This window comes from Arachis hypogaea, chromosome 4 (assembly GCF_003086295.3).
Source record: "Arachis hypogaea cultivar Tifrunner chromosome 4, arahy.Tifrunner.gnm2.J5K5, whole genome shotgun sequence".
Classification (NCBI taxonomy): Eukaryota; Viridiplantae; Streptophyta; class Magnoliopsida; order Fabales; family Fabaceae; genus Arachis; species Arachis hypogaea.
The window spans coordinates 113,690,236-113,717,195 of NC_092039.1; the positions used below are offsets into that span (position 1 = coordinate 113,690,236).

Sequence of the window (26,960 nt, forward strand, 5' to 3'; positions counted from 1 at the left end):
GTTTAATATTTTCATTGTTTATCTATACTTTTCCAAAACAAATAATCATCCAATTGAAAATAATGAACATAATCATCTGCATACCTATTGAATTAAACATCCAACATATTCATATATTCATTGTTCACATTGTTTAGTATTCTTATTGTCTACCTATATTTTTTCATATTTTATTTATTAGAATTTAAATTTAAATACATTATTTCTTTTATATAGTTCTAAATTTTATTTTTTATAAACACATGGACAAACGAATTTAGTATATGCATACAATTTATAGGGAAATACACACAGAGTATTCCAACGTTTAGCCTTTGTTGGTTAAAACGTTTTTCCCAAAGCTTGCCAAGCCAAGTAATGCTATTTATCAGCCAAACTTTTCTCTATCCCTTCTTATCAGGGAGCAAACTAGATCTCCATGTAGATATAAAAATCTCAAAAGAGAGGAACAAGAGTGTTGGTATGAGTACCAAAACTGGAACAACCGCGAGCGATACCACTGCCATTATAATCCCTCTGTGTCCCTTGAGCATCATATAAAGCGCAGCACCAAAGGCTATCATCATGGATGTCACTGAAACAAACAGGGTGAGGAGGCCTGCAAGGAATTTGACGGGTAACTTCCAGAGGAAATCATTCTCGGCGTAACGCGACGTCAGGATCCAAATAAAAATCAAGACCGAAGAAGAAGATGTGATGAGCGAAATTGCATCTGCTAAAATAAACACCTTAAAAGCACGCTTTCTTAACCTTAATAAGGTGGGTACGCCAGTGTCTGAATCACGTCCTCCTGAGGCAGAGAAGGCTGCAGCAAACATGATGGTGATGATGAGAGTACCAACAATCGTAAAAGAACGAGCGGTATCTCTTGCCCAGTTTTCACCTTCTTTCACCAAACTCTCATGGTTTTTGGTGAACAGTTCACGAGGCTTCTTGCCATCAACATTTTTAGCTTCTTTGCATTTGGGATGCACAATATCTTTCACCGCCTGCTCACATATCGAAAAGACAAAAAAATGTCAATTATAGTTTCCAACGGGATAAACAATTAGATAAAAACTAACCAAATGAAAATCTAATTAGAAAATGTCTCTCCAGAACTAACATTGTACAACTAACATTGCAGCTAACATTTGGTATAAAAGGAAAAACATTTGAAACTCTTGAAAAGAAAAACATCTAACAATTAAAAGAATCATCCGAAATCAAACTCAATTTTTCTTAATTTGATATTTTACTATAATGTTAATTGAAATTAAATAATTAATGTTAGTTTCCTAATATTACTCATTTAATTATCTAACAAAATTCACGAGTAATGAAAATGCTAAATTCGATTTTCTCCTTTTATCAATCTCTTTAGTTTAATGAATTTTTTTTATTTGAAATATTTACCAATGATATATTTAATTATTATATATTTATATAAAATACTTTTACATCAACACCGCATCTAAATTAGATTATTGATTAATTTTTTTATAATTTAATAACTACCATTTCAGTTTTTCTTAATTGGTGAAAGGATTTTGTTGCTATTGTTGTGTTATAGGAGTAAATTAGTAACAACAACACCTTTTAAAAGTTTCTCTTAGAATTAAGCAAGGGTAAAGATGTAATTTTGCACACAAGCTAGTAATTCTGTTTTGACAGTTAATTCTGTGCAGCATTGTATTATATAAAGCAGGGTTGTAAACTGAGCTAAGTAACCTTTTGATCCAATATACAATCACTCAATACACGTCTATTCCAAGTTCTGCTTTCTCTCCTCTGTTTCTTCCCTTCCATAACCAAGATCCTTCTCACCCTTCTGATCTTAATACAATAAGTTACGAAACTTTTATTTGAGGGGTTATATAGTTTTTTTTTTTAAATGACTTTTAATTCCGTCAATTTGTATATGATTTACTGTCTAGATATGCATCTTAATTACTTTTGTTAAAAGGCACGACTCATTAAATTTAAAATATATATTGAGAAATGTCGAATTACCTTATACCAATGAAGTTCTCTTTGCATTTGAAGAGCCGCATTGGATCTACTATCAAGGTAAGAGGAAGGTCCTAAGGCAGCTGCCAAATGCAACATGTTATTGTTAAACACGTCTTTACGGGACGCAATCATCTCTTTATGCCCTTCAATTTTGGTAATGAGTTGGAACACTTTTTCTTGTCTATTCAAAATTGCATGTGAAAATATGCCCCTCTTATTTTTGTCCATGGCCCACATAAGATCAGGATTCGCATGCCTCATTGAATCTATGATCTCAATAATTCCATGCTTGGCTGCATGTAATATAGTGTCGTAGGCTAAGCACTCATGTAGCTCTGGTTCATCTAGTGATGACATTTTTCTGCTCAAGCATTCGAGAATTTCAAGTACCAGATAATGGTTCCTTTTCATCTCATACATTTTCTCACTTCCTGAAAGTATTAGAAATTTTAGACGGGAGCTTTAATTATTTTTCTAGAGATGTCAATCAGAAAAGAACTGGGTGGCAAAAAATACAAGGTAGGAACTGAGGAAACAACTATGATCCACTCAATAATTAAATTATTCTGAGCAAAGAAAAGTAGCAAGCATATAAGCATCAGCAGCATTATATACTGTACATACATACCAGGAAGTATTCGAAGGAAATCGGTGACATATTTGATCAATAGCTTACAAGGTAGCCCTAAACGAAAACATTGAAAGAGCATAAGCTTTTCTTTTTTTTTTTTCTTTCTTCCCATTAGAAAATGAGAACAAATTAATACACCGATGATAACATGCATGTATGTGAAGGAAATCGGTGAAAACTTACATGAGAGTTTCAAGTGCCAGAAAACCACTACTTTGATGATGATTTTCCATAAAACATGAATTGCCCAAGAATGACTACTCGCCACTACTGTATTTCTGTTTGGTGGTTCCTCATGGTATTTGACATGTAGAACGATCTCGATACTAGTACCGTCAAGGTCTAAGTGTGATGGTATCCTCAAACCTGTAATAATAAATAGACCATAATCGTCCCACTCTCTTTGTAGGTATTATGTAGTCCTATCAAAGAAGTCTGCTAAATTTTATTTGTTAAAAAAATATTAACATGAGTTCAGCGCCATGCATATCTTTAGTGTTCATGTGCATTTTTTAATAATAATAATAATAATAACTTATTTTTCAAAGATAGAAAAATTTAAATTCGTTATCTTTAAGAGAGACTATGGGAGAGAGATTATGCTATTTGAGTTATATTTTATTGGCAAAATTAATTAAATAACTTTTAGTCACAACATGATGCTGCAATAATATAATTATTGAAAATATTTAAAAATTATAAATATTAAATTTTCATTATATATGTTTTCTTCAGATAAACATTTTAATGTGAACAAAGAATTTATTGCTGCCCTGATGGGACCCGTAAATTTCTTCCATATGTTCAAAATATTTTTGTAGATATTGTTATTGGGTTATATTATACTTCATCTAGTTCATCACTAACTAATTAAAAAAATTAAGAATTAATTATAAAATTACCTACTAAATTATATATGTATAATGACGAGTTTGGAAAACTCTAATTTAATTTGATGATGAACAAATATTATTAAAATAATATATTACAAAATTATTAATTTGAGTTTCATTAATCATATGATTAATAATTTTGTGCTGCAGGTTTTGATATTGGGCCGAAAATAAAAAGGAAAGTTGATGCAAGCCCAAATTAAAGTTGCCATTCAGCCTTGCTATATGTTTCTTATCAAATGGCTGAATTGTTGTTTTAATGGGCCAGCTTTGATCATAATGTCACAAGCCCAAATTATATTAAGTGATAATTGGTTCCATTCTTGGTCCGAAACCAAGGAAAAATGAAAGCATAGTGCTTCCAACAGAACCAAGCCTCTAACCATGTGATGGATTTCAAAATCTATTACATTGTTAAATAATGCATGGGGAGTATGAGAGAGAAAATTCAGCTGAATTGATTGATGGCTATTATATCAAACACACCACTCTATGTTAGGGAAGTAAAAGCAAGCTATTCCCAATTAATTTGGTTAACCACTTTGCATTGCTTTTATCTTCAGATTCTTTTCATTCTCTCTCATCTCCTTCTTCTTCTTCTTTCTTCGGTCCTTGTCCAGGAAACAATGGAAGAAATGTTCTCCAACCAAGAAAAGGAAGAAGCTGCATGCATTAAGACCATCAAGCTAATGATGGCAAGAAAACATACTAAAATAAAAATGAGCTGTGGCTGAGATATTCACCAAATGTGGTTAGATTTGGTGAGATTATCTTGAGCCTTTCATGCTCAAAAATGGAAGAAGAAGATTCGGCCAGCTAGAGGAGATTCTTGAAGCATGGCTTGTCTTTGATTCTGCTCAACCACCACAGGGAGTAGCTAGAGTGGCGAAGTGATGGTTGAAGGCAGAGATTGAAGCAGATGAAGTCATTATCATCATGAGGCATCAAGGGCCAGAAATCCATCTTGGAGAAGAAGCCAAGGATGGAGAGCCCGGATTGATGAAGGGTGATGATCAAGAAAGGACTAGAGGTAATTGCATGTTGGTTAATGCATGGTTATCTCTTCTCTCTCTGTGTGGCCGAACCGGTTCTGTGTTTGTTGAAGGAGGAAGGAGTTGGTTCGGTTTTGGCTTCAAGTGTGGAGGCTTTCCTCTTCTTTAAAAAGGGGGAACAACCACTGTTTGAAGCAAGGTGAAAGTGTGAGAGTGCGAGGCAGAGTGTTCTCAGAGCTACCTGAGCTAACATATTTCTCTTCTCCTTCAATGTTCTCTGTTTTGTAATTTTTCTGTTTAATTTTGTCATGTCTTGAGTCTCATGGAAAAAGGCAAACAGTGAGGTTTGTATGAAAAAGCCATAGAGCGGAAAAAGGCAGAGAGTGCAAAATTAAAAGAAAAAGCCATAGATGTCTTAGAGTTCCTTTGTTCATCTATGTTGTGTATCATGATTCTGTAGGAATCCCCTTGTAAGTTGGGTTAGCACTTTACAAGTTGTAATCAGATTGATTATAGTGAAATTCCATCATGTTTGTGATGGAGACTGGATGTAGGCTGCACTGCACTTAGCAGCTGAACCAGGATATATCTGGGTGCAATCTTCTTCTCTTTCTACTCCATTTCTGTTTTCTACTACACAGGAGCAAAAACCAGAATTATCTCGTGCCAAGTGACGAGACAAAACAAAAAAGTCTCGTGGCAAGGGACGAGACAAAACAAAGTTGCTCGTGTCCACTGACGAGCAAAAACAGAAAAATCTTCTCTGAAGGTCAGCAAGTGTTAGCACCAGAAAAGGGGGCTAAGATTCAACCCCCCTTCTCTTAGCCACTAAAACCATCAATTGGTATCAGAGCTTGGTCTCAAAGAGATCAAGCTTTGCAGCTTGGAGTAAAGATCCTCATGGCAGAAAACAGTGGCGCAAATGTGGTGTATTACAATCTGGCTGAAGGTCAATCAAGCAACAGACCTCCCCTTTTCAATGGAAAAAATTATACCTATTGGAAGAAGAGGATGAAGATATTTGTACAAGCAGTAGATTACAGACTATGGAAGATCATCCTAGAAGGTCCTCAATTCCCATCTACCACCAGTGCTGAAGGAGTAGTCACTCTTAAACCAGAAGCAAGCTGGACCGAGGAAGATAGGAAGAAGGTGGAATTAAATGCCAAAGCAATAAATCTGCTCAACTGTGCTATCAGCTTTGAGGAGTACCGACGAGTATCACGATGCACAACGGCAAAGGAAATCTGGGACAAGTTGCAAATCACTCATGAAGGAACCACCATTGTAAAGAAAACTCGGACAGACATGTTGAACAGGGAATATGAAATGTTTGCAATGAAGGAAGGAGAGTCCATTGATGAACTGTTTGAACGGTTCAACTCCATCATTGTTGGCTTAGATGCTCTGGGAATTACACATTCTGAATCTGTGCTAGTGAGAAGAATGTTGAGATGTCTTACAAAAGAGTGGGAAACAAAAGCTTTAATTATTTCTGAGAGTAGTAGCTTAGATTCCATAACACTTGATGATTTGAGAGGAAGTCTACTTGCTTTTGAAAACTCCTATTTGAAAAAAGATTCAAAAAAGAAAGGAATTGCTTTTTCTTCTATGACTAACCCTCTGGATGATGAATCCAGTGATAACTCTTCTGAAAACGAGTTTGTGTTGTTTGCAAAAAAATTCAGGAAAATGGTGAAGCTCAAAGGCAAAGGCAGCGGCTCAAGGAAGATGAAGAAAGACCTTAGCAAAGTAACTTGTTACAATTGCAAGGAAATGGGTCATTTCAAATCTGATTGTCCCAAGTTGAAAAAGGAGCCGAAAAGAGTGAAGAAGAAGGGACTGATGGCCACATGGGAAGATTTGGAAAATGACTCAGATGATGATGATGAAGAGTCTGAGACTAAATCACAGCCCTGTCTCATGGCAAATGAGATAGATCAGGTATCATTTCAAAACCCTGACACTGAAGACCTTCATCTTATGATAGACCATCTTTCTGAAAAAATAAGATGTTTTCTAACTGAGAATCAAGATCTTGAACAACAAAATTTCATTCTTAAAGCTGAAAATGACTTTCTCAAAGAAAAACTAAGAGAGGCCGAAACTGCTTGTGATCTTGTAGAAGAGAATAAGCAGTTAAAAGCCCAAGTTAGAAGCTGTGAAAGTGACCATTCTGTCCTTGCATATGTGAATTGTTTTAAGCAAAATGAAGAGTTGCTTAAAGAGGTTAAAAGACTTAAGGAAGACTTAGCCAAGTTCACCTAAAGTTCTGAAAATTTGAATCAAATCTTGGCTAGTCAAAAACCTCTTTATGATAAAGCTGGGTTGGGTTTTTATAAATCTGAAAAATCACATTTTGAAAACATTGCTTCATCTTCGAATGATGTTAAGTATCAAGACCCAACTTCCTTTAACAAAACAGCAACTCCAAGATTTTGTAGACTATGTAACCGAAGTGGTCATTTTCCAATTCAATGTTTCTTTGGAGAAAGAATAATAGGTGATAAAGTTTACAAAGTTGTTTTTGATTAAAATGATCTGGGACATAAGAGATGGTTTAACGTGAAAGGATCCAAGAAAATTTGAATACCTAAGGTCACTTGAGTTTATTTTGTAAGTCTGCCTAGCATCCAAGAAAAAAGAAAATATGTGGTACATGGATAGCGGATGCTCTAGGCATATGACCGGAAAGACAACCTTCTTCATAAAGCTTGATGAATATGATGGAGGACTTGTCACTTTTGGAGATGATGCAAAAGGAAAAATAGTGGCTGTTGGGAAAGTTGGTAAAAGCTTTTCTTCTTGTATAAATGATGTGCTTCTTGTAAATGGTTTGAAACATAACTTACTTAGTGTTAGTCAATTGTGTGATTTAGGTTTTGATGTTATCTTTAAGAAGTTTGTTTGTTTGGTTGTTTGTGAGAAAACTGGGGATATTTTATTTGAAGCCAAGAGATGCAACAATGTGTATGGATTAACTCTTGAGGATTTAAAGGAACAAAATGTAACATGCTTTACATCTTTTGAATCTGAAAAATGGCTTTGGCATAGAAAGTTGGGACATGCTAGCATGTACCAAATTTCTAAGCTAGTCAAAAAGAATTTGGTTAGAAAAATTCCAAACATCAAGTTTGATAAGGATCTTACTTGTGATGCTTGCCAATTGGGCAAACAAGTAAAATCCTCTTTTAAATTAAAAGATGGAATCTCAACCAAAAGACCATTGGAAATGTTACATATTGATCTTTTTGGTCCTACTAGAACTCAAAGTTTGGGAGGTAAATATTATGGTCTTGTTGTGGTTGATGATTACTCTAGATTCGGTTGAGTACTTTTCCTTGCTCATAAGAATGATGCATTTTATGCTTTTTCCACCCTTTGCAAGAAAATTCAAAATGAAAAGGATTTGAAAATTGCCCATTTGAGAAGTGATCATGGAAGAGAATTTGAAAACCAAGACTTTGAAAAATTCTGTGATGACTTAGGAATTTCTCATAATTTTTCATGCCCTAGAACGCCCCAACAAAATGGGGTGGTTGAAAGAAGGAATCGAAGCCTTCAAGAAATGACTAGGGCCATGCTATGTGAGAATGAAATTCCTAAATTTTTATGGGCTGAAGCTGTGAACACAGAATGTTATATTTTGAATAGAACAATCATTAGAAAAGGGTTAAAGAAAACTCCTTATGAGCTATGGAAAGGAACCCCTCCAAATCTTAAGTACTTTGATGTTTTTGGATGCAAATGCTTTGTACTTAACAATAAGGAAAACCTTGGAAAATTTGATCCAAAATCCTATGAAGGAATGTTTGTTGGATATTCCACCACAAGCAAGGCTTATAGAGTTTATCTCAAGGAGCATAGGACAATAGAGGAATCCATACATGTTACCTTCTGTGATTCTAACTTAATTCCCAGTATTGTGATAGATAATGATTTAGATGGAGAAGGAGCCGGAACAAGCAAAGAAAATCCCAAATCTGTCCAGAATGAAGAATCTGCCAGTCCAGTTTTGTCTCGTCAGATTGAAGGAGAAACTTCCGTTTTGTCTCCTGAGCAGGCACGAGCAACTGAAACAGTGAGACCACCAGAAGTTCATCAAAGCTCTACACCTGTCCGAAAGCCTAGAGAATGGAAGTCTATAAAGGGTTATCCTCATTACTTCATCATTGGTGATCCCTCTCAAGGAGTAACAACAAGATCATCCACCAAAAGGCCAACCGAACCTAGCAATCTTGCTCTCTTGTCACAAATAGAGCCCAACAATGTCAAACAAGCTCTTGAGGATCCATCATGGGTCAAAGCAATGCAAGAGGAGCTTGCTCAATTTGACAAGAATAAGGTTTGGACACTAGTACCTCATCCGGATGGTAAGAAGGTAACGGGTACTAAGTGGGTTTTTAAAAATAAACTTGGTGAGGATGGACAAGTTGTTCGTAACAAGGCTAGATTAGTGGCCCAAGGTTACGATCAAGAAGAAGGTATTGATTTTGATGAGTCTTTTGCTCCGGTAGCTAGAATGGAAGCAATTAGGTTGCGTCTTGCCTATGCTGCCCATAAGGGTTTCAAAATGTTTCAAATGGATGTTAAGTGTGCCTTCCTTAATGGTTTTATTGATAGGGAAGTGTATGTGGCTCAACCTCCCGGTTTTGAACATAAAGAATTTCCAAATCATGTTTTTAAATTAACTAAGGCTCTTTATGGTCTTAGACAAGCTCCAAGAGCTTGGTATGAAAGGCTTAGTGCCTTCTTGTTGGAAAATCATTTTCAAAGGGGAACCACCGACACTACCTTATTCATTAAAGCATCTAATGATGATATTCTTCTTGTTCAAGTTTATGTTGATGACATTGTATTTGGTTCGGCCAATGTTTCCTTGTGTGAAGAGTTTGGAAAACTCATGACTAGTGAGTTTGAGATGAGCTTAATGGGAGAGCTTACTTTCTTTCTTGGCCTCCAAATTAAGCAAACTCCTAGTGGTACTTTTATTCACCAAGGAAAGTATGCAAAAGAACTTATCAAAAAGTTTGGCCTAGAAAATTCCAAATCAATGGGCACTCCTATGCGTCCCAATACTAAACTTGAAAAGGATGATGATGGCCAAGATGTGGATGAAACTAGGTATAGAGGAATGATAGGTTCACTTATGTACCTTACCTCCTCTAGACCGGATATAGTCCAAAGTGTGGGTGTATATTCAAGGTTTCAATCTCATCCAAAAGAATCCCACCTTACGGCTGTTAAACGCATCATTAGATACATTAAGGGAACTTGTAATTATGGATTATGGTATCCTAAATCTGATGACTTTTGTGCAGTAGGTTTTTGTGATGCAGATTATGCGGGAGATCGAGTGGATAGGAGGAGTACCTCCGGCATGTGTTGCTTCCTTGGAAGTTCACTCAACATGTGGTCAAGCAAGAAACAAGCCACAGTGGCTTTATCCACTGCTGAAGCCGAATATGTTTCCGCATCTGCATGTTGCTCACAATTAATTTGGTTAAAAACACAATTGGAAGATTACAAATTAAAAATCAATAGTATACCCTTATTTTGTGATAATATGAGTGCTATAAACATTTCAAAAAATCTTGTTCTGCACTCAAGAACTAAGCATATTGAGATAAAATATCATTTTATTAGGGAACATGTGCAAAAGGGTACTATTGATATTCAATTTGTAAAATCTGAAAACCAAATTGCTGACATTTTTACAAAACCTCTCTGTGAAGACAGATTCTGTACATTAAGAAAAAGTTTGGGAATGTTTGATTTAAGCTTCATTGAAAATTTGTGAATGTGTGACTCTGTTCTGTTTTGCTCGTAGGTTTGGACGAGATGAAAATAATGGCATAATGGAAGAAGCTGTGGTCTAGGGGGAGGCAACGCAGAATTCAAAATTTTATGGGCCCCACCAAAATTCCATGAACCCATCATAACAGCTTTGGTAGTTATCTCTCTATGCAAATAAAAATCTTCTTCCTTGTGTCATCATATCCTCTTGGAAGTGGTTATTGTCAAATCAAATCCCTCTCTCCATCCAATCCCTTGATTTAAGGCAACAACTTTTCAGTTTTAGGTTTCAAAAGTTAAAAGGGAAATCATCTTTTTGGGTAATAACCACCCCATAATGGTCATTAACCGCCCACTAATGATCATTATTTCCACCATTCTCTCTCCAAGCCTCATTTAATGCGTCACCCACCTTGCTTCTCTCCCACTCCACTCGGTTATCAATCACACCCTTTCATATTTCATTCCTCCATTACTATGAAAAAGAAAACCGTGCCAAGAAAGAGTGAAAGAATTCTTCTTTCTCAAAAACCATCAACGCCTCAAACCCACACTCATATCCACATTCATTCAACCTCATCATCTTCTCCTTCACCACCATCCAAACAAACAACCACCATGAGAAAAAAGGTGATTGCCCACAAGAGTTCAGGCCGAGGCAAGAACAAGAAACCCGTAGTTGAAGAAGAAGAGCAAGAATCTCATACTTCTCCTACTCCTTCACCTCCACCCTCATCACCGAAGAAGACTACCCCCGGAAAAGGCTCAAAGAAGAATCAGGGGTTTGCACTCAATGACACGACCGAACCTCCAAACTTGGAATCCATGGAATTCCGAGACAAGTATGGCAAGACTCACTCTCATTTTGATCCAAGCAGATTTAACTCCTGTACCTCTTTTGAGTTTCACAAAGAAGTTATGGAGAAGCGTCATTTGTGCACAACCTATCTTGTTAGCCTCGAAAATCTCAAGAGCACCAACATTTCCTCTCTGTTTGAACTCCTCAACTGGAAGCCTTTGCTCCTCATCAAAAAACCAGTCTACCCAGGTCTTGTTCGAGAATTCTATGCTAATATGCGACTCATTGACGGCACCCTTCATTCCTATGTCAAAAGGGTTCAAATAGCCCTTGATGCTGAGACAATTGGAGCGGCCCTAGGCTTCAAGGATGAAGGACCGCGAGCATATATGGTGGAGAAATGGGACACACAAGTTGGCGTTTCACACAATATTGTTCTCCAGCACATTTGCAAGAACCTCTCTGGATTGCATGGCACCATTCCAACCCACAAAGCCCTTGGACCAGTCAATTCCCTGCTTCACCGAATCATCACTCATATTCTGACTCCCCAAAGCGGCTCACACAACTGAGTAACATTTTCTGACTGTCTCATATTGTTTGCTTTGGTTACCTCTACTCCTATCTCCTTTGGTTATATTATGATTCGACACATGTGGGATTCTGTTAGAAGCACCAGAAAGGCTAACCTGCCTTATGGTATGTTTTTAACTGGAATTTTTGAGTACTTTAAAGTTGATTTGTTGAATGAGAAGGTAGAAAACGATGTGTCTACAATCCGAGGTGGAGGAGCAACTAAGGAAACCAAAGGGCGAAAATCGGACAGTGAGCATGAAGGCAGGCCAGAATCTTCCAAAACAATCAGATCCATCCAACAGATTTTGGGAGAATTTTCAAACATGGCGGACATGATGTTTCGATCTCACAAAGAGGCCCGCAAGCAAGCTTATGAGAGTGAGAAAGCTTGGAAAAACTGCAAAGAAAGGGTCAACCTGATGCTGGAACATCTTAACAAGGATTTGGGAGATGATAGTGAATGAGGCGCTGAGGAAGAAGATATTCAATTTTCTAATGATTAGTAACTGTGTTTATCTTGTTTGATATTGGCTCCATTAGGCTCAATCTTTTTTTTTGTATGAGCATGACTTGATACTCACTGCTCTAGGATAATCTCTAGGATACTGTGATATACTTTTACTACTTTATCTTGAATATTTTGCTATGATAATCATGTCTTGTGCAGGTGCCCCCATGATGACAAAAGGGGGAGGAAATTTATGTTCCAAAATTGAAATTGGAATGAAATAGGGGCTGGAAAAACAGGGAAACAGGGGTTGAAATTTTCAAAATTTTCATTCTTGAAAATTCATGATCACCCTTGTTCAAAGAATGCATGTTGTTATTGCATTGGTTTTACTATGGTCACTGATGTTTGAACTGCATTTAGTTTTTTTTTGGTTTATCATGATTAGTTTATTTGGCATTTGGATGATAATGATGTTGGATTTATTTTGATGACTGGCTGATTGATTCATCATTGATAAACTTGTTGGTTTAAAAATTTATTTTTGGCAGTTCCTTTAAATTGTGTAAAATATCAAAACTGCCTTGTTTTGTTCTTCAAATATTTTTCATCATGTTGTTTTGCTCTGATATTCTAAACATAAAAATATTTGAAAAATATTTGGATACTTTTTGTTAGTTTGAGCAGTAAATCAGTTTATGATATCAAATGAGTTTTGATTATCAATTAAAACTGCTCATAAATCAAGCATTTAGCATTATAAAATTTGCTAAATAACATTGTTACTTGAAGCTTGATTTTAAATGTTACAGGTTAGTGCTTCCCTTGGTAAAATAAGCATACATCAAGGGGGAGCTATGTGACATTTAGAAAGGGAGAGAAATTCAAATTCAAAGGGAGTATTCTTTACTCAATCTTTAAATTTCTTTCCATTTCAATTTTAATAATGTTTGTCATCAAGGGGGAGATTGATGAGTTTGGAAAACTCTAATTTAATTTGATGATGAACAAACATTATTAAAATAATATATTACAAAATTATTAATTTGAGTTTCATTAATCATATGATTAATAATTTTGTGCTGCGGGTTTTGATATTGGGCCGAAAATAAAAAGGAAAGTTGATGCAAGCCCAAATTAAAGTTGCCATTCAGCCTTGCTACATGTTTCTTATCAAATGGCTGAATTGTTGTTTTAATGGACCAGCTTTGATCATAATGTCACAAGCCCAAATTATATTAAGTGATAATTGGTTCCATTCTTGGTCCGAAACCAAGGAAAAATGAAAGCATAGTGCTTCCAACGGAACCAAGCCTCTAACCATGTGATGGATTTCAAAATCTATTACATTGTTAAATAATGCATGGGGAATATGAGAGAGAAAATTCAGCTGAATTGATTGATGGCTATTATGTCAAACACGCCACTCTATGTTAGGGAAGTAAAAGCAAGCTATTTCCAATTAATTTGGTTAACCACTTTGCATTGCTTTTATCTTCAGATTCTTTTCATTCTCTCTCATCTCTTTCTTCTTCTTCTTTCTTCGGTCCTTGTCCAGGAAACAATGGAAGAAATGTTCTCCAACCAAGAAAAGGAAGAAGCTGCATGCATCAAGACCATCAAGCTAATGATGGCAAGAAAACATACTAAAATAAAAATGAGCTGTGGCTGAGATATTCACCAAATGTGGTTAGATTTGGTGAGATTATCTTGAGCCTTTCATGCTCAAAAATGGAAGAAGAAAATTCGGCCAGCTAGAGGAGATTCTTGAAGCATGGCTTGTCTTTGATTCTGCTCAACCACCACAGGGAGTAGCTAGAGTGGCGAAGTGATGGTTGAAGGCAGAGATTGAAGCAGATGAAGTCATTATCATCATGAGGCATCAAGGGCCAAAAATTCATCTTGGAGAAGAAGCCAAGGATGGAGAGCCCGGATTGATGAAGGGTGATGATCAAGAAAGGACTAGAGGTAATTGCATGTTGGTTAATGCATGGTTATCTCTTCTCTCTCTGTGTGGCCGAACCGGTTCTGTGTTTGTTGAAGGAGGAAGAAGTTGGTTCGGTTTTGGCTTCAAGTGTGGAGGCTTTCCTCTTCTTTAAAAAGGGGGAACAACCACTGTTTGAAGCAAGGAGAAAGTGTGAGAGTGCGAGGCACAGTGTTCTCAGAGCTACCTGAGCTAACATATTTCTCTTCTCCTTTAATGTTCTCTGTTTTGTAATTTTTCTGTTTAATTTTGTCATGTCTTGAGTCTCATGGAAAAAGGCAAACAGTGAGGTTTGTATGAAAAAGCCATAGAGCGGAAAAAGGCAGAGAGTGCAAAATTAAAAGAAAAAGCTATAGATGTCTTAGAGTTCCTTTGTTCATCTATGTTGTGTATCATGATTCTGTGGAAATCCCCTTGTAAGTTGGGTTAGTACTTTACAAGTTGTAATCAGATTGATTATAGTGAAATTCCATCATGTTTGTGATGGAGACTAGATGTAGGCTGCACTACACTTAGCAGCCGAACCAGGATATATCTGGGTGCAATCTTCTTCTTTTTCTACTCCATTTCTGTTTTCTACTACACAGGAGTAAAAACCAGAATTATCTCGTGCCAAGTGACGAGACAAAACAAAAAAGTCTCGTGGTAAGGGACGAGACAAAACAAAGTTGCTCGTGTCCAGTGACGAGCAAAAACAGAAAAATCTTTTCTGAAGGTCAGCAAGTGTTAGCACCAGAAAAGGGGGCTAAGATTCAACCCCCTTTTCTTAGCCACTGAAACCATCATATAATAAACTAATTTAGAATGTTGCTTAGAGATTATATATATATATACCAAAGAGAGTACTTTTAAACGTTTCTGCAGTTCAAATGCCTGTCTAACCTAAGCTAATTTCAGGATCAAGGTTTTACTGAATTGTAATAATATTTACAAATATTTTCCTTTGTCAAATAAAAGAATTATCCACCACCCATCTCTCTTTTTTCCTTTCAAATGTCTCTCTAGCTCTTTGTTAAGACATGATATATAGTGGATGATTAATTTTATTTATTTGTGTACAAATATTATTACCCTTGCTCTTAGGGAAACTGATATTTTAAATGTAAAAAATATTATTTATACATTAAAATCAGTTATTAAAATCAATCATTTATATATATAATTTAATTTATTTTTAATATATATTTTATATTTTAATATATATATTTAATATTAATAATTAATTTTAGTGATAATTTTAATATATACCTAGCATAATATATTACTACCGTCATCTGATGTACTCCTTTTTATTTATTGTATTTTCAATTACAATGGAATCTATTAATTTTATTCTGAATGCCTTATTGGTTTACATATCTATCTATTCTATTATATAAAAATCGGATGTCTACACTTAATGATGAAGTTGACGTAGCATGCTTCGGAGAGTATTTCCCAATTTAATTGTTTTAACTCATTCAATACAATTTATTGCACTGACTTAATTATATCAATTAATTGATTTGATTAGACATTTAAATATTTCTTTTCTTAATATAATTTATTATAATTTATATTACTTAATTAATTATACTACATTAATTATAATTCGTTATATTAGTGAATTAGTCTTTTTATTTATAAAGTCTAAAATAAAATAAATAAATTATTATTTATTCTAATTAAATTTGTTTATATACTATATATGAATTAACATCTATCTATCTATTCTTCTATTCTATTATATAAAAATCGGATTTCTACACTTAATGATGGAGCTGACGTGACATGTTTCTGAGAGTTTTTCTCGATTTATTTCTTTTAACTCATTAAATATAATTTATTATGAGATTAATTATATCAACTAATTGATTTGATTAGATATTTAAATATTACATAATTATTATAATTTATATCAATTTATTTTTTTAATATTCTAATAGTATTTTTTAATTTATTAAATCAAATTTAGTATAAATTATGTATATTAATTAATTGATTTAATTAAATTATTAATAATTAAAATAATAAATCTATAAATAAAATAAGCAATTGAGATATTTTTAACTAATAATTAAATCAAATTAAATTATATGTATTGAGTCTAATTCAAATCATGTGAATTAAATATTAAACTAAAATATGATCATTTCTTGCTTATTCAAATTAAATGCAATAAATACAAATTAATTTTGTTAGATAATCATGATTTTCTGGTCTTCTATATATAGACGGCCAAACAAAATGATAAGAATCATCTTTTTTTATCACTCTTGCTATTTCAACTCTTCTTTTCTTCTTTTTTTTTCTTTATATAAAACTTCTTTTATGGATAAATGAGAAGGTATGGATGAATAATGTTTTGTTGATTGTTTGTTTATAACTCGAAAATGTCTCAATTTAAGCATTACCGTTGCTTGCTGATGGAATTGAATGACAATGTACTCGGCATACTTGCGACTTAAGAAATCAGGTCATGTGCTCGAGGTGCACCGATGCAAATTTTTGGAGCTGTCGACTGCCGCTGAATTCATTGTATAGCTGGAGCAAATTATGATATAGTGAAAAAACGTTTATGCATGCATGCTATTCTTCTTTATATATGTATCCCTCTATTTTTACAATTTACATCTTTATATATTAGATTATTTTTGACATTATTTAAATTTGATATTTTTTTCTATTTTTACGCTTCTAATCATTTTTTTTGTCTTAATATTTTGTTCTCATCCATTTCTATATTTTGTTTTAGGTTAATTTTGTAGTTTAAATATAATCATTTATGTCATCATTAAATGTTATAAAATTGAACCGATATTAACAATAAATAATTTGAAAAAGGTATTTTTTGGAACAATTCACCTAAATTTAAATTGTTACATTAAATAAATGATGATAAATATTTTTATATTAAATCTCTTATAAAAGAAACTTATAGAAATGTTATGTTATATGATATAATTTGATTATATATCTTTTTTATCTCCAATCTAAATTATTTGAATTGGCATACTATTTATTTTTAAATTTAATTAAACATCCAAATATCTTACAATTTAATATAATTTAATTTATATAAATACATGACTTTTAATATTTATGTAATAAATTCTAGAGATATTTTTGTAAGTTATAATTTTTTATCTATATATTTAACTTTTAATAATATTTTTTATTTATTAATATATCATTTCTATTATTTGAGTATCAATAATGATAAAATTTGAATTATAAAAATTTAAAATTGAGCGTTTACTATGATTAAGCTCAAAATTTAATTTATTTCTTATATTATATAAATATTAAATTCTTTGATTAAATACTTGTTTGTTTATGATAGGATATTATATATAACTTTTATGTTGGCAATTAAATTTCAATTGCTACACAAAAATAATATATTTTAGGTAATTGTATATTTTTTGTTATTTTAAAAATTATTATATATTTTTAAAATTATTTAATTATGTTTATTCTTTTAAAAGGATTACTATTATTAGAGAACAACTAATATTTATAATAGTCTAAAATTGAAAAAAATAAAAAATACAAAATATTAATATTCTGAATTTTTGAAGTATAAATCTTAAAATAAATATATATGATTATGATTAATGATTATAACTGGAGTTTTTATTTTATTCTAATTTTTTTCAGAACATATTTACCTTATTTAAGTTTTATTTTTTTATTGATTACTTTTTTTTTGGTATACTTAACTATCATTAGTTTATATCAATTAAAATTTATACCTTGAATAAAATAGATATGTGTCTAAAAAAATGAACAAAAAATATTTTTATTTTTAATAAAATTTTATGTCGCTTTAACTTTTTTTCTACATCACATCTTATATTTTTACTATATTTATAAGAGAGTTTTTATTCAAATTAAGAAAAATTTTTAGTTATTTTTCTTTCTTTTAGTTTTAAATATTATTTACTAATATAATAAAAAAGTAAAAATAACAATGATTACTCACATAATTAAAATAGATATCCTAATATATACATGATCCTATGTATACCAAGAATTATTATATATAATAAATAATTATTTATTTTTTATAATTACTATTTATAAAATTTATTACATAATTTTTTTTCTTAATATCAATATTTAATGAATATAAGATACAAAATATTTTTTATATTATTTAACATACAAAACAAATATCTTAAGTCATCATGTAGAACAAGAAGTATAATAGTGCAAATACTTACTTACTTATTTATTTTATTTATCTATTCTATTATATAAAAATTGGATTTATGCACTTAATGATAGAGCTGACGTAGCATGCTCCACAGAGTGTTTCCGGATCTAATTATTTTAACTCATTCAATACAATTTATTACAATAACTTAATTATATCAACTAATTGATTTGATTGGATATTTAAATATTAATATAATTTATTATAATTTATATTACTTAATTAATTGGACTACGTTAATTGTAATTTATTGTATCAGTGAATTGGTTTTTTCATTTATGAAGTCTAAAATAAAATAAATAATTTATTGTTTATTCTAATTAAATTCATTAAATTAGATGACGCATGGCAATGCACACGGCACCAGAGCGGACACGACAACGGTAGTGACTGGGCAGGTGGAATAACGGCGACGAGATAGAAGTTGCATGTTCTTCTCTACTGCATTCGAAAGCAATTCAAGCAATATTCTATTCTTTTAGGTTTTTGGGAGTGAGGTCACAAGAATTGAGGGCAAGAAAAGTTAGGTGGCTATTTGGTTTTTCAAGGCTTTTTTTTTCTAGATTTCTAAATACCTAAAAGAACACCGTGTTAAAGATTGTATATCCTTCATTTCTTTCTTTTTTTTAATGTAGATGAATATAAAATAGATTAAGAATTGTCTACGAAAAAGTTAAATTAAGTTAGACAAATATATTATTATTATTATTATTATTATTATTATTATTGTAATTGAATAAATTAAAAAAATTAATTAAAAAACATCGTTATCCTTGAATTTAACTCTATCTATTATGCAAAATTTTTATTTATATGATTTATTTCTTATTATATCTAGATTACATCTCATTAACAATTATAGATAAAATTTATTTATTAATTGCATTTTAAGTTTTCAATTATATGTCAGAATTAATTTTTTTATCTAAAGTTAATGTAAAAAATAAAAAAAATTCACATCAAGTTATCTAGACTCTAGAGTCATTAATAAGTTTTTTGACCAATAAGATGTCATTAATAATCTTCTCTAAAAGTTTAAGTTGCATAAATATAATTAGATAATTTTAATAAGAATAATATTATGCATTTAAATTTATCTATTCTATTATATAAAAATTGAATTTTTATATTTAATGATGAAGCTGACATAGCATGCTTCTGAGAATATTTTTCGATTTATTTCTTTTAACTCATTAACTATAAGTTATTACGATAAATTAACTATATTAAATAATAATAAAAAATAAGATTACTATTTTCATATACTACAAAGTTGATAAAAAAAATTTTGGATAATAAATCAATTCTCAATAAATTATACATTAATTCTGTCAAAAAAATAAATAATCAATACATTAGATATTATTATTTACGTACTAATATATATATATATATTATCGATTATTAAGTTTATAATTAATTTTTAATCAATTTTTGGTAATTAAAATTTAAATGATGAATATTTTGCATCTAACCAATTTATTTTTTATTGAAATTAAAAAATGATGAGTTGTTAATCAATTCTAAATTTAAATTTAAATTTGAGTAAGAAAATAAAAAAATATTTTAAATTTTATCTCACTAACCAAAATTAATTTTAAGATAAGAAATTACTTTTTATATCATATATATTGTAAGATAGTATGGTTATTTGCTATTTTTTAATGGTAAATATAGTCAAATAAAATAGTGTAAGAAATTAAAAGAAAATGTATTTACAAGTTTAAAAAATATTAATTTATTTTTCAATAGAATAAATTATATATTGAATAACAAAAATTGTTATCGGTTTCTTTTCAAACTAACTAATACTCAACGATGGTGTTTCGATACATCATATTACCAAAAAATATTAATCGATCTAATTACTTTTGTAATGACATAAATTTATGAATTTGAGAATTTAAAAATTATTTCATAAAATGTGAAGTTTTAACAAGTAACAATGTTGATCATATTGTTTTGATTTCAAGAATGAATACTATAGTAATAAATAAAATTGTCCCAAGTAAATTTTAACAAAGACAAAAATTCATAATTATTTCTATTAATGAAAAATTATTCTATTTTAAAGACAAATACAATTTTTTTCTATGGATTTTCTAACTTGGCAAGTCGAGAATTAATCTACCATATATTGATGTTCTATTTATTAAGGGTCTATCGCTAACTAATGAATTGTAATACACACAAGACGAGATTCGAACTCCAAATACTTGCTTAAGCGAACAAATGAGATGAATATTTAATAAATTTAAATTGATTAAAATAAATATTAATTATTTTTAATATTTTTAAATTATAAAATATTTATAATAATAATTATTATATATATTTTTATTTAAATTTTAATAAAAAATTTTATATAATTTTATGTATTATTCCGTGTAGGACACGAGAATATACACTGGTGTAAATAAAAAGAAGGACTCACATTTATAAATAGATTGCCGCCACCATCCAAGATGGGTACCGCTACGAAATGCAGAATGCATGTGAGCTAATGCATATACTATGGGCCGAAGGTCTTTGGGTTTACGAATAAGAGGGCTCATCGTCCTATTTCGTCTGTGTTGGAGTAACACGGCGGCAAGATCTGAAAATGGAAAACAAAAGAAGTCATTCATATATATCAGGTTATAGTAATATGCCAAAGAGATTTGGAAGAGTTATTTTAGAAAAACGTTATATATATATATATATATATATATATATATATATATATATATATATATGAAAACGTTTAAGATGTTCCATTACTATACATTATACAAGGGCATTGAGGCTTTTCTTAGAAATTTACCTTTTATGAAAGAAAGTTCTATAACATTCTCATAGGTAGTATTGTTTTGAAGCATTGGGACGAAAATTGAGAGATTGAGACTTAATATTATATTTGTTAGCCTAAAGATTTTTTTGGTGACTAAACAAAAAGAAACAAAGAAAAAAAAGAGATTATTCTAAATCAACAAGTATAAGATGCTGAAGCTCATCACAAGGTTCTGACCAAATAACATGAGTTAGATTGGTCTTGACCGCATATCTCGCCAGCCAATCTGCCACAGCGTTAGCATCACGGGTAATCCATTCAAAATCCACAACCCAAGGTCTTGATAGAAGTTCCTGTATCTTCTGAAAAATATCAATCACATCACAATTTAGCCCATTTGCCGAATTTTTTAAAATGTGCAAAATGTCAAGAGAATCTGTTTCGCACACAATATCTCTCAAGCCATAATCCCAAGCTAAAATCAAACCCCTCCAAACAGCAAAAAGCTCACATCTGATGATAGGCCCTGGAGGATAACTACTAGAACAACCCGAAATCCAACGCCCATTAGAATCTCTAATAACACAACCAATTCCTGCTAGGTTCCAATCAGAAAACAGACTCGCATCACAATTAACTTTAAAAGTGTCACCTCTTGGAGGTTTCCACCTCCTTTGATCCTTGAAAGTTATACACTTGGTACTGGCAGACTTTCTTAAATCATTAGCAGTAATCCGAGCCATAGCAACAACCTTATAGTTTGACCACTGATCTCCATTATTGAAAATATCATTGCAACGATGCCTCCACACCCACCAAAGACCCAGCCCTACAATTGCCTCATTGCCCGGCATGACCTTCCGAATCCAAAATTCCAAGAGAGTACCTTCAAATGAATCAATAAGTAAAGGATCCAACATTTGCCAAATGCATCTTGATTTCTCACAATCCCTAAGACAATGCTCCATTGTTTCCAGATCTGCATTGCATCTCGAACATCTGTCTGAATCAGTTAAATGACGCTTGAACCGGAAGGCATTTGTCGGAAGCACATTTTGTAGACCCAACCACATCATCATCTTTATCTTCTCTGGCAAATTAAGGCGCCAAATCCACCCACAGTTGCTATTTTCGATCGAATTCACTTTCTTTTGTCAGGAGCCAACGATAACCTTCTCGAGAGCTATAGGCTTTTAGTGATGCGGGCCACCAAATCCATCCGGGCTCCGATTTTGACATTAAAGGAGGCCCAAGACTGTGAAGAAACTGTTTGACCTCATGAGAAATTGGCGTTACAAGCTTATCCCCCTCCCAAGTACCATTGCTCCACAAATCAGTAAGAGAAAAATTTGTTTCAGATATGTGAACATAAGACGTAAGCTCACAAAGTTTGCCAAGAGGACTCCACTCATCATACCAAATCGATTGTTGCATATTTCCAACATTCCATCGAAATCCTTCTTTTAAGATATCATAAGCCTTTAGAATATTCCTCCAAGTAGTTGAGGCATTGTGACAATGACTGCTGCCCAAGTCCTTGGAGTTCTGGAGGTATTTGTGAGTTAGAACCTGCACCCACAATTTGTTCTTATTATTCAGACAATTCCAAACCAACTTGCCAAGTAGAGCCATGTTCGCACAGAGAGTATCTCTAACACCCAAGCCACCTGCCTTCTTAGAAGTTATAGCAATGTCCCACTTGACCAACGGCAACCCTCTCCCATTCGCTTGACCTTTCCATAAGAACTGACGCATCAAAGAATCAATCTTGTTGCACGCATACTTCGGAAGAAGGAAAACTTGCATATTATAAACCGAAATAGAAGTCATCACCGCATTCACATGACAAAGTCTGTCTGCCTTGTTAAGCAAGCACCCTTTCCAACTAGCAAGTTTTCTCTGTATCTTGTCAATGACTTCCTGCGCCATCTTTCTAGAAGCTCTATCATGACCAATGTTAGCCTAAAGATTGATACTAAAGATTTTAGTCTTTATTTCTAAAATTTCAATAAGTATTTCCAAAAAAATGAAGATATATGGGATAGAAATTTTTGGAAATGAAAATTAAAATTTTAATAATATTTTATATCTAAAAAATGTTAGTTTAATTAATAATTTAAACTTTATTTTTTATGCAAATTAGATTAGAATTTTATTTTTATCTCAATTTTTATCTCTTACTTTACACCAAATACAATACTAAAACTTATTTTAATTTTTGCCTCTCAATCTAAATCTCTAAGCTAAAATTTAAAATATACATTTTAGTTTAAATTTTTTCTAACCATAAATTTTAAAATTTCAGAAAAAATTAAAAAACATAACTTTATAATAAAAAAATTAATTAATATTGGCAACTAAAATTGTTTTTCTATGGCTCTTTTACCTGAATATATATACTAGAGTAGAGGTGACAAACAGGTCTAAATTCGTCAAGACGACCTGCGTAATCCACTAAAAAAGACAGGCTGGGTTGGAAAATTTGGACCATCAAAGAGTAAAAGTTCGCCTAACCCGTATCGCTTAAACCGCAGGCGGAATTTCCCGCAGAACTTAGTTTTTTGTTTTGCAAAGGGATATTTTTGTAATTTTTTTGCAAAACTCAACTTCTCCCAACCCAACTTACAAGAGTATAAAGATGAAAATTAAATGTTTTAAATTATGTTTATATTGCTTTAAAGACAATATTTATAATTATGTTTTAGATTATGTTTCTTTTGCTTTGGAGACAATATTTATAATTATGTTTTGAATGAAAACTTGGTTTATAATTATGTTTATTAGATATTTATAATTACAAAGGCTTTAATATTTATGAATATAAAAAATATAATTTTTTCATACCTTTAGAAATTATAAATTTATTAATGTGGTTGAGAAATTATATATATTATTTAGCAATTAATAGTAAAAAAAAAGTTTTGACAGGTTTAGCCCGCCTGTCCACCATCCCGCAGTTAGGCGGGACGGGGTGGGATTCTAAGATCGCCTCACTAAGAGAGGCGGGGCGGGCTAGCAGCTTCTAGTGGGACGGGCAGATTTCCCCACTTGCCACCCCTATGCTAGAGGCATAAGAATAAAGTCATTAGTTAAGGTAGGGTGTACATGGGTTGAGTGAAATTGGGTTTGTTCTAATTTAGATCCGACCCTAAATATACATCGAGCCTATTTTTTAGACTCTAACTCGGCCCTATATCTAATAAAACTTAAATATTTTTAGGCCACAATTATACCGAGTCTAAATCGAGTGAAAATCGGGTCTTTAAAATTTTAACAATAATTTATAAAAACTTATTTATGATGCAATTATTTATAAAAAAAACTTGTTATTTCGAAGTTGATGTCCATATTTAAACTTAAATTTGTCTATAAATTCTAATTTAATATTTTTTTAATCTATTTTCTAATTTAACAAGTGTGATTAAAATAAAACAATAAACTTATAATTGATATAACATAATATTAAAATTTATTTAAGATATATATATTTTTTAATTTTTTTAGAGTATATATAAATCGGTTAAAGTTGAATTCGTTTAATCTGAATTCAGCTATAAATAATATCTGAATTTATTTTTGAAATCCTATCTAACTTTAAATTCTATAAAATTACACAAAATTAATTTTTAAAAATGTTTGGACCGGATTGAATCGGCCATATACGACCCTAAGTTAAAGTATGCTTTTGTTGGTGTAGTTAGGTCAGGTATGAGTTTATTTTTTAGCAATAATGATAAAAGACAATAAAAAATTATTTTAAAATAAAAATGGAATATTTTGCATTTTATATTGTTAATGACAGGAATAAAATATATTTTGATAAGGGTCGTTGACAAATTAATATGATATAGAAATTTTAATTTACATATATTGATAATAGGTGGTAATTTCAATAAAAATTTTATCTGTAAAAATATTTTATTTTAATTATTGAATGATAAATTATAGAGTTTGATTTTTATATATTATAAAAATATTATTTTTATTTTAAATATAGTAAATAAATAAATTATATTTTTTAAATAAAAATCATCATAAAAAATATTTTTATCATTTTTATTGGAATAGTTACTTTAATAATAATATAAAATTTTTCGAGATTTGTTATTCAACCATCTGCTATTACGTTAAGTTACTGTGCAGAAGAAAAAGAAAACTGAATTTGAACTTTACCAAATATTTCTGCATCGATGCATCGCTTGAGAAGCATAAGCCCGTAATGGCCATCGTTGTCGAAAAAGATCTCAATAGGAGTTTGGGAGAAGAGATACTTGGTCATCTTTTTGTGACCCTTGGCTGCTGCTATCACCACTGGAATCTTCCCTTTGTCATTACCATCTTCATTATCACCATCATCTTTCTTTCGTTCTGTTATTTTATCATTAGCAACACTACCATCACTGTCGTCATCTTTGGTCTTGATGGTTAGCATCTCTGTTCCTCCTTTCTTAATCAACCACTCCGCAATCTCCGTGTCATCTGTAAATTTAGCAGCAAGAGCAAGACAAGTGTATCCCTTTTTGTCTTGCATTCTCAGCAGCCGCCGGTTCCCTATGCTTACCAACTCTTTCACTATCGCTTTTCGCCCGGAAGCCACCGCGACGTGAAGGACGGTTCTTCCTGAAGAGGGCACGGTAAAGAAGATTGCATCGGTGTTTCTTTCGATGAAGGATTTTGCATCGTTCCAGTAGCCTCTCTTGATGTAACTGTGGAGCTTGAAAATGTGTTGACTTTCACTTCCCTGCTCAGTATCTGGAAAGGCTCTCGAGTCCTCGCTGAAGGTGAACTTCAAGTGATTCCAAGCGTCTCTCGCATTTTTCTCTTTTCTTATGTTGGAGAGATTCTCAGATCCACATGCGAGTTGAATTGCATGTAAAGCTTTTGCATTTTTGGATCTTTTACTTATTTCCCTGGCCCGGAAGTTATCTTGATCAGGAAGAATATTTTGATCATCACCTTCAGCCTCACCAATAATACCATGCCAGAGATCTTGACCCACCAGGTAGTTCTTCACGAGAGTGCTCCAGTTCTCATAGTTATCTTTTCTTAGTGCCTCCAGAACGATTCCAGTTGATGCAATATTCATGTTAGCAGCTGTCATTGTTAACAGCTATGTGACATTCAAACGAAGAGAACGAGAGAGAGAGAATAAGAATAATAATTATATGAAGAGCCTAGGCTTATCAAGTTTTGTAATTTGTAGTTATTAACTAGTGTTTTTAATAGTGTAAAATTATTTATTTATTTTTTATAACTGATTAATTATTGATCAAATTTTAATAAAATAATACTCTTAAATTTATACTAATCATATTATACTAAAATTTAAAATCTGCTACTATATATTTGATTTATGTTTTTAATATCTATTTTGTATTCAAAGTTCGAACATATATTTAACACGAGAAAATCTAGAGAACTAATTTTATATATGCAACAAAACAATCAACTTTTTAAAAATCGTAATTTTAAAATTTGAAAAATTAGTTTTAATATGTGTCCTCTCACTTTTTTTTAATTATTTTTAAAAGTTTTTTTACAATAATTTTAAATATTTTTTAGATTATGATTATTCTTTTTAATAAATTTAAATATTTTTTTATTAAATTTTAGATTTTTTTATGATTTTAGATATTTTTCTGTTAAATTTGTTTTTGTTGAATTTTAAAGGTTCTTTTCAATAAATTTAGATTTTTTGTTAGGTTTCAAAATTTTTCTATGATTTTAGATATTTTTCTGCAAAATTTTTTTTATTAGATTTGGAATGTTTTTTTTTTTGTTAGGTTTCAAATTTTTTTCTATGATTTTAGATAATATTTTATTAAATTTTGAATGTTATTTTTTAAAATATAAAAAAAATAAAAAAATAAAAAAATCTAAA

The 26,960-nt window shown here is 31.5% G+C and overlaps 1 protein-coding gene across 2 annotated transcripts; it reads right to left on the minus strand.

The window, feature by feature from the left end:
- Nucleotides 1-202: 202 nt before the first annotated feature.
- On the minus strand, nt 203-26,270 carry LOC112797355 (uncharacterized). 2 transcript variants are annotated; one of them, XM_025840234.3, is made up of 6 exons: nt 25,253-26,268; nt 20,744-20,905; nt 2,807-2,989; nt 2,621-2,677; nt 1,993-2,423; nt 203-989 (listed from the first exon to the last, which is right to left on the minus strand). In XM_025840234.3, exons 1-6 carry the CDS (start codon nt 26,178-26,180, stop codon nt 384-386), a joined length of 2,367 nt encoding a protein of 788 aa, XP_025696019.1. In that variant the 5' UTR covers nt 26,181-26,268; the 3' UTR covers nt 203-383. The 2 variants fall into 2 exon arrangements, with proteins under 2 accessions (XP_025696019.1, XP_072092094.1); XM_072235993.1 differs by lacking the exon at nt 20,744-20,905 and having other exon boundaries at nt 25,253-26,270.
- Nucleotides 26,271-26,960: the final 690 nt, after the last annotated feature.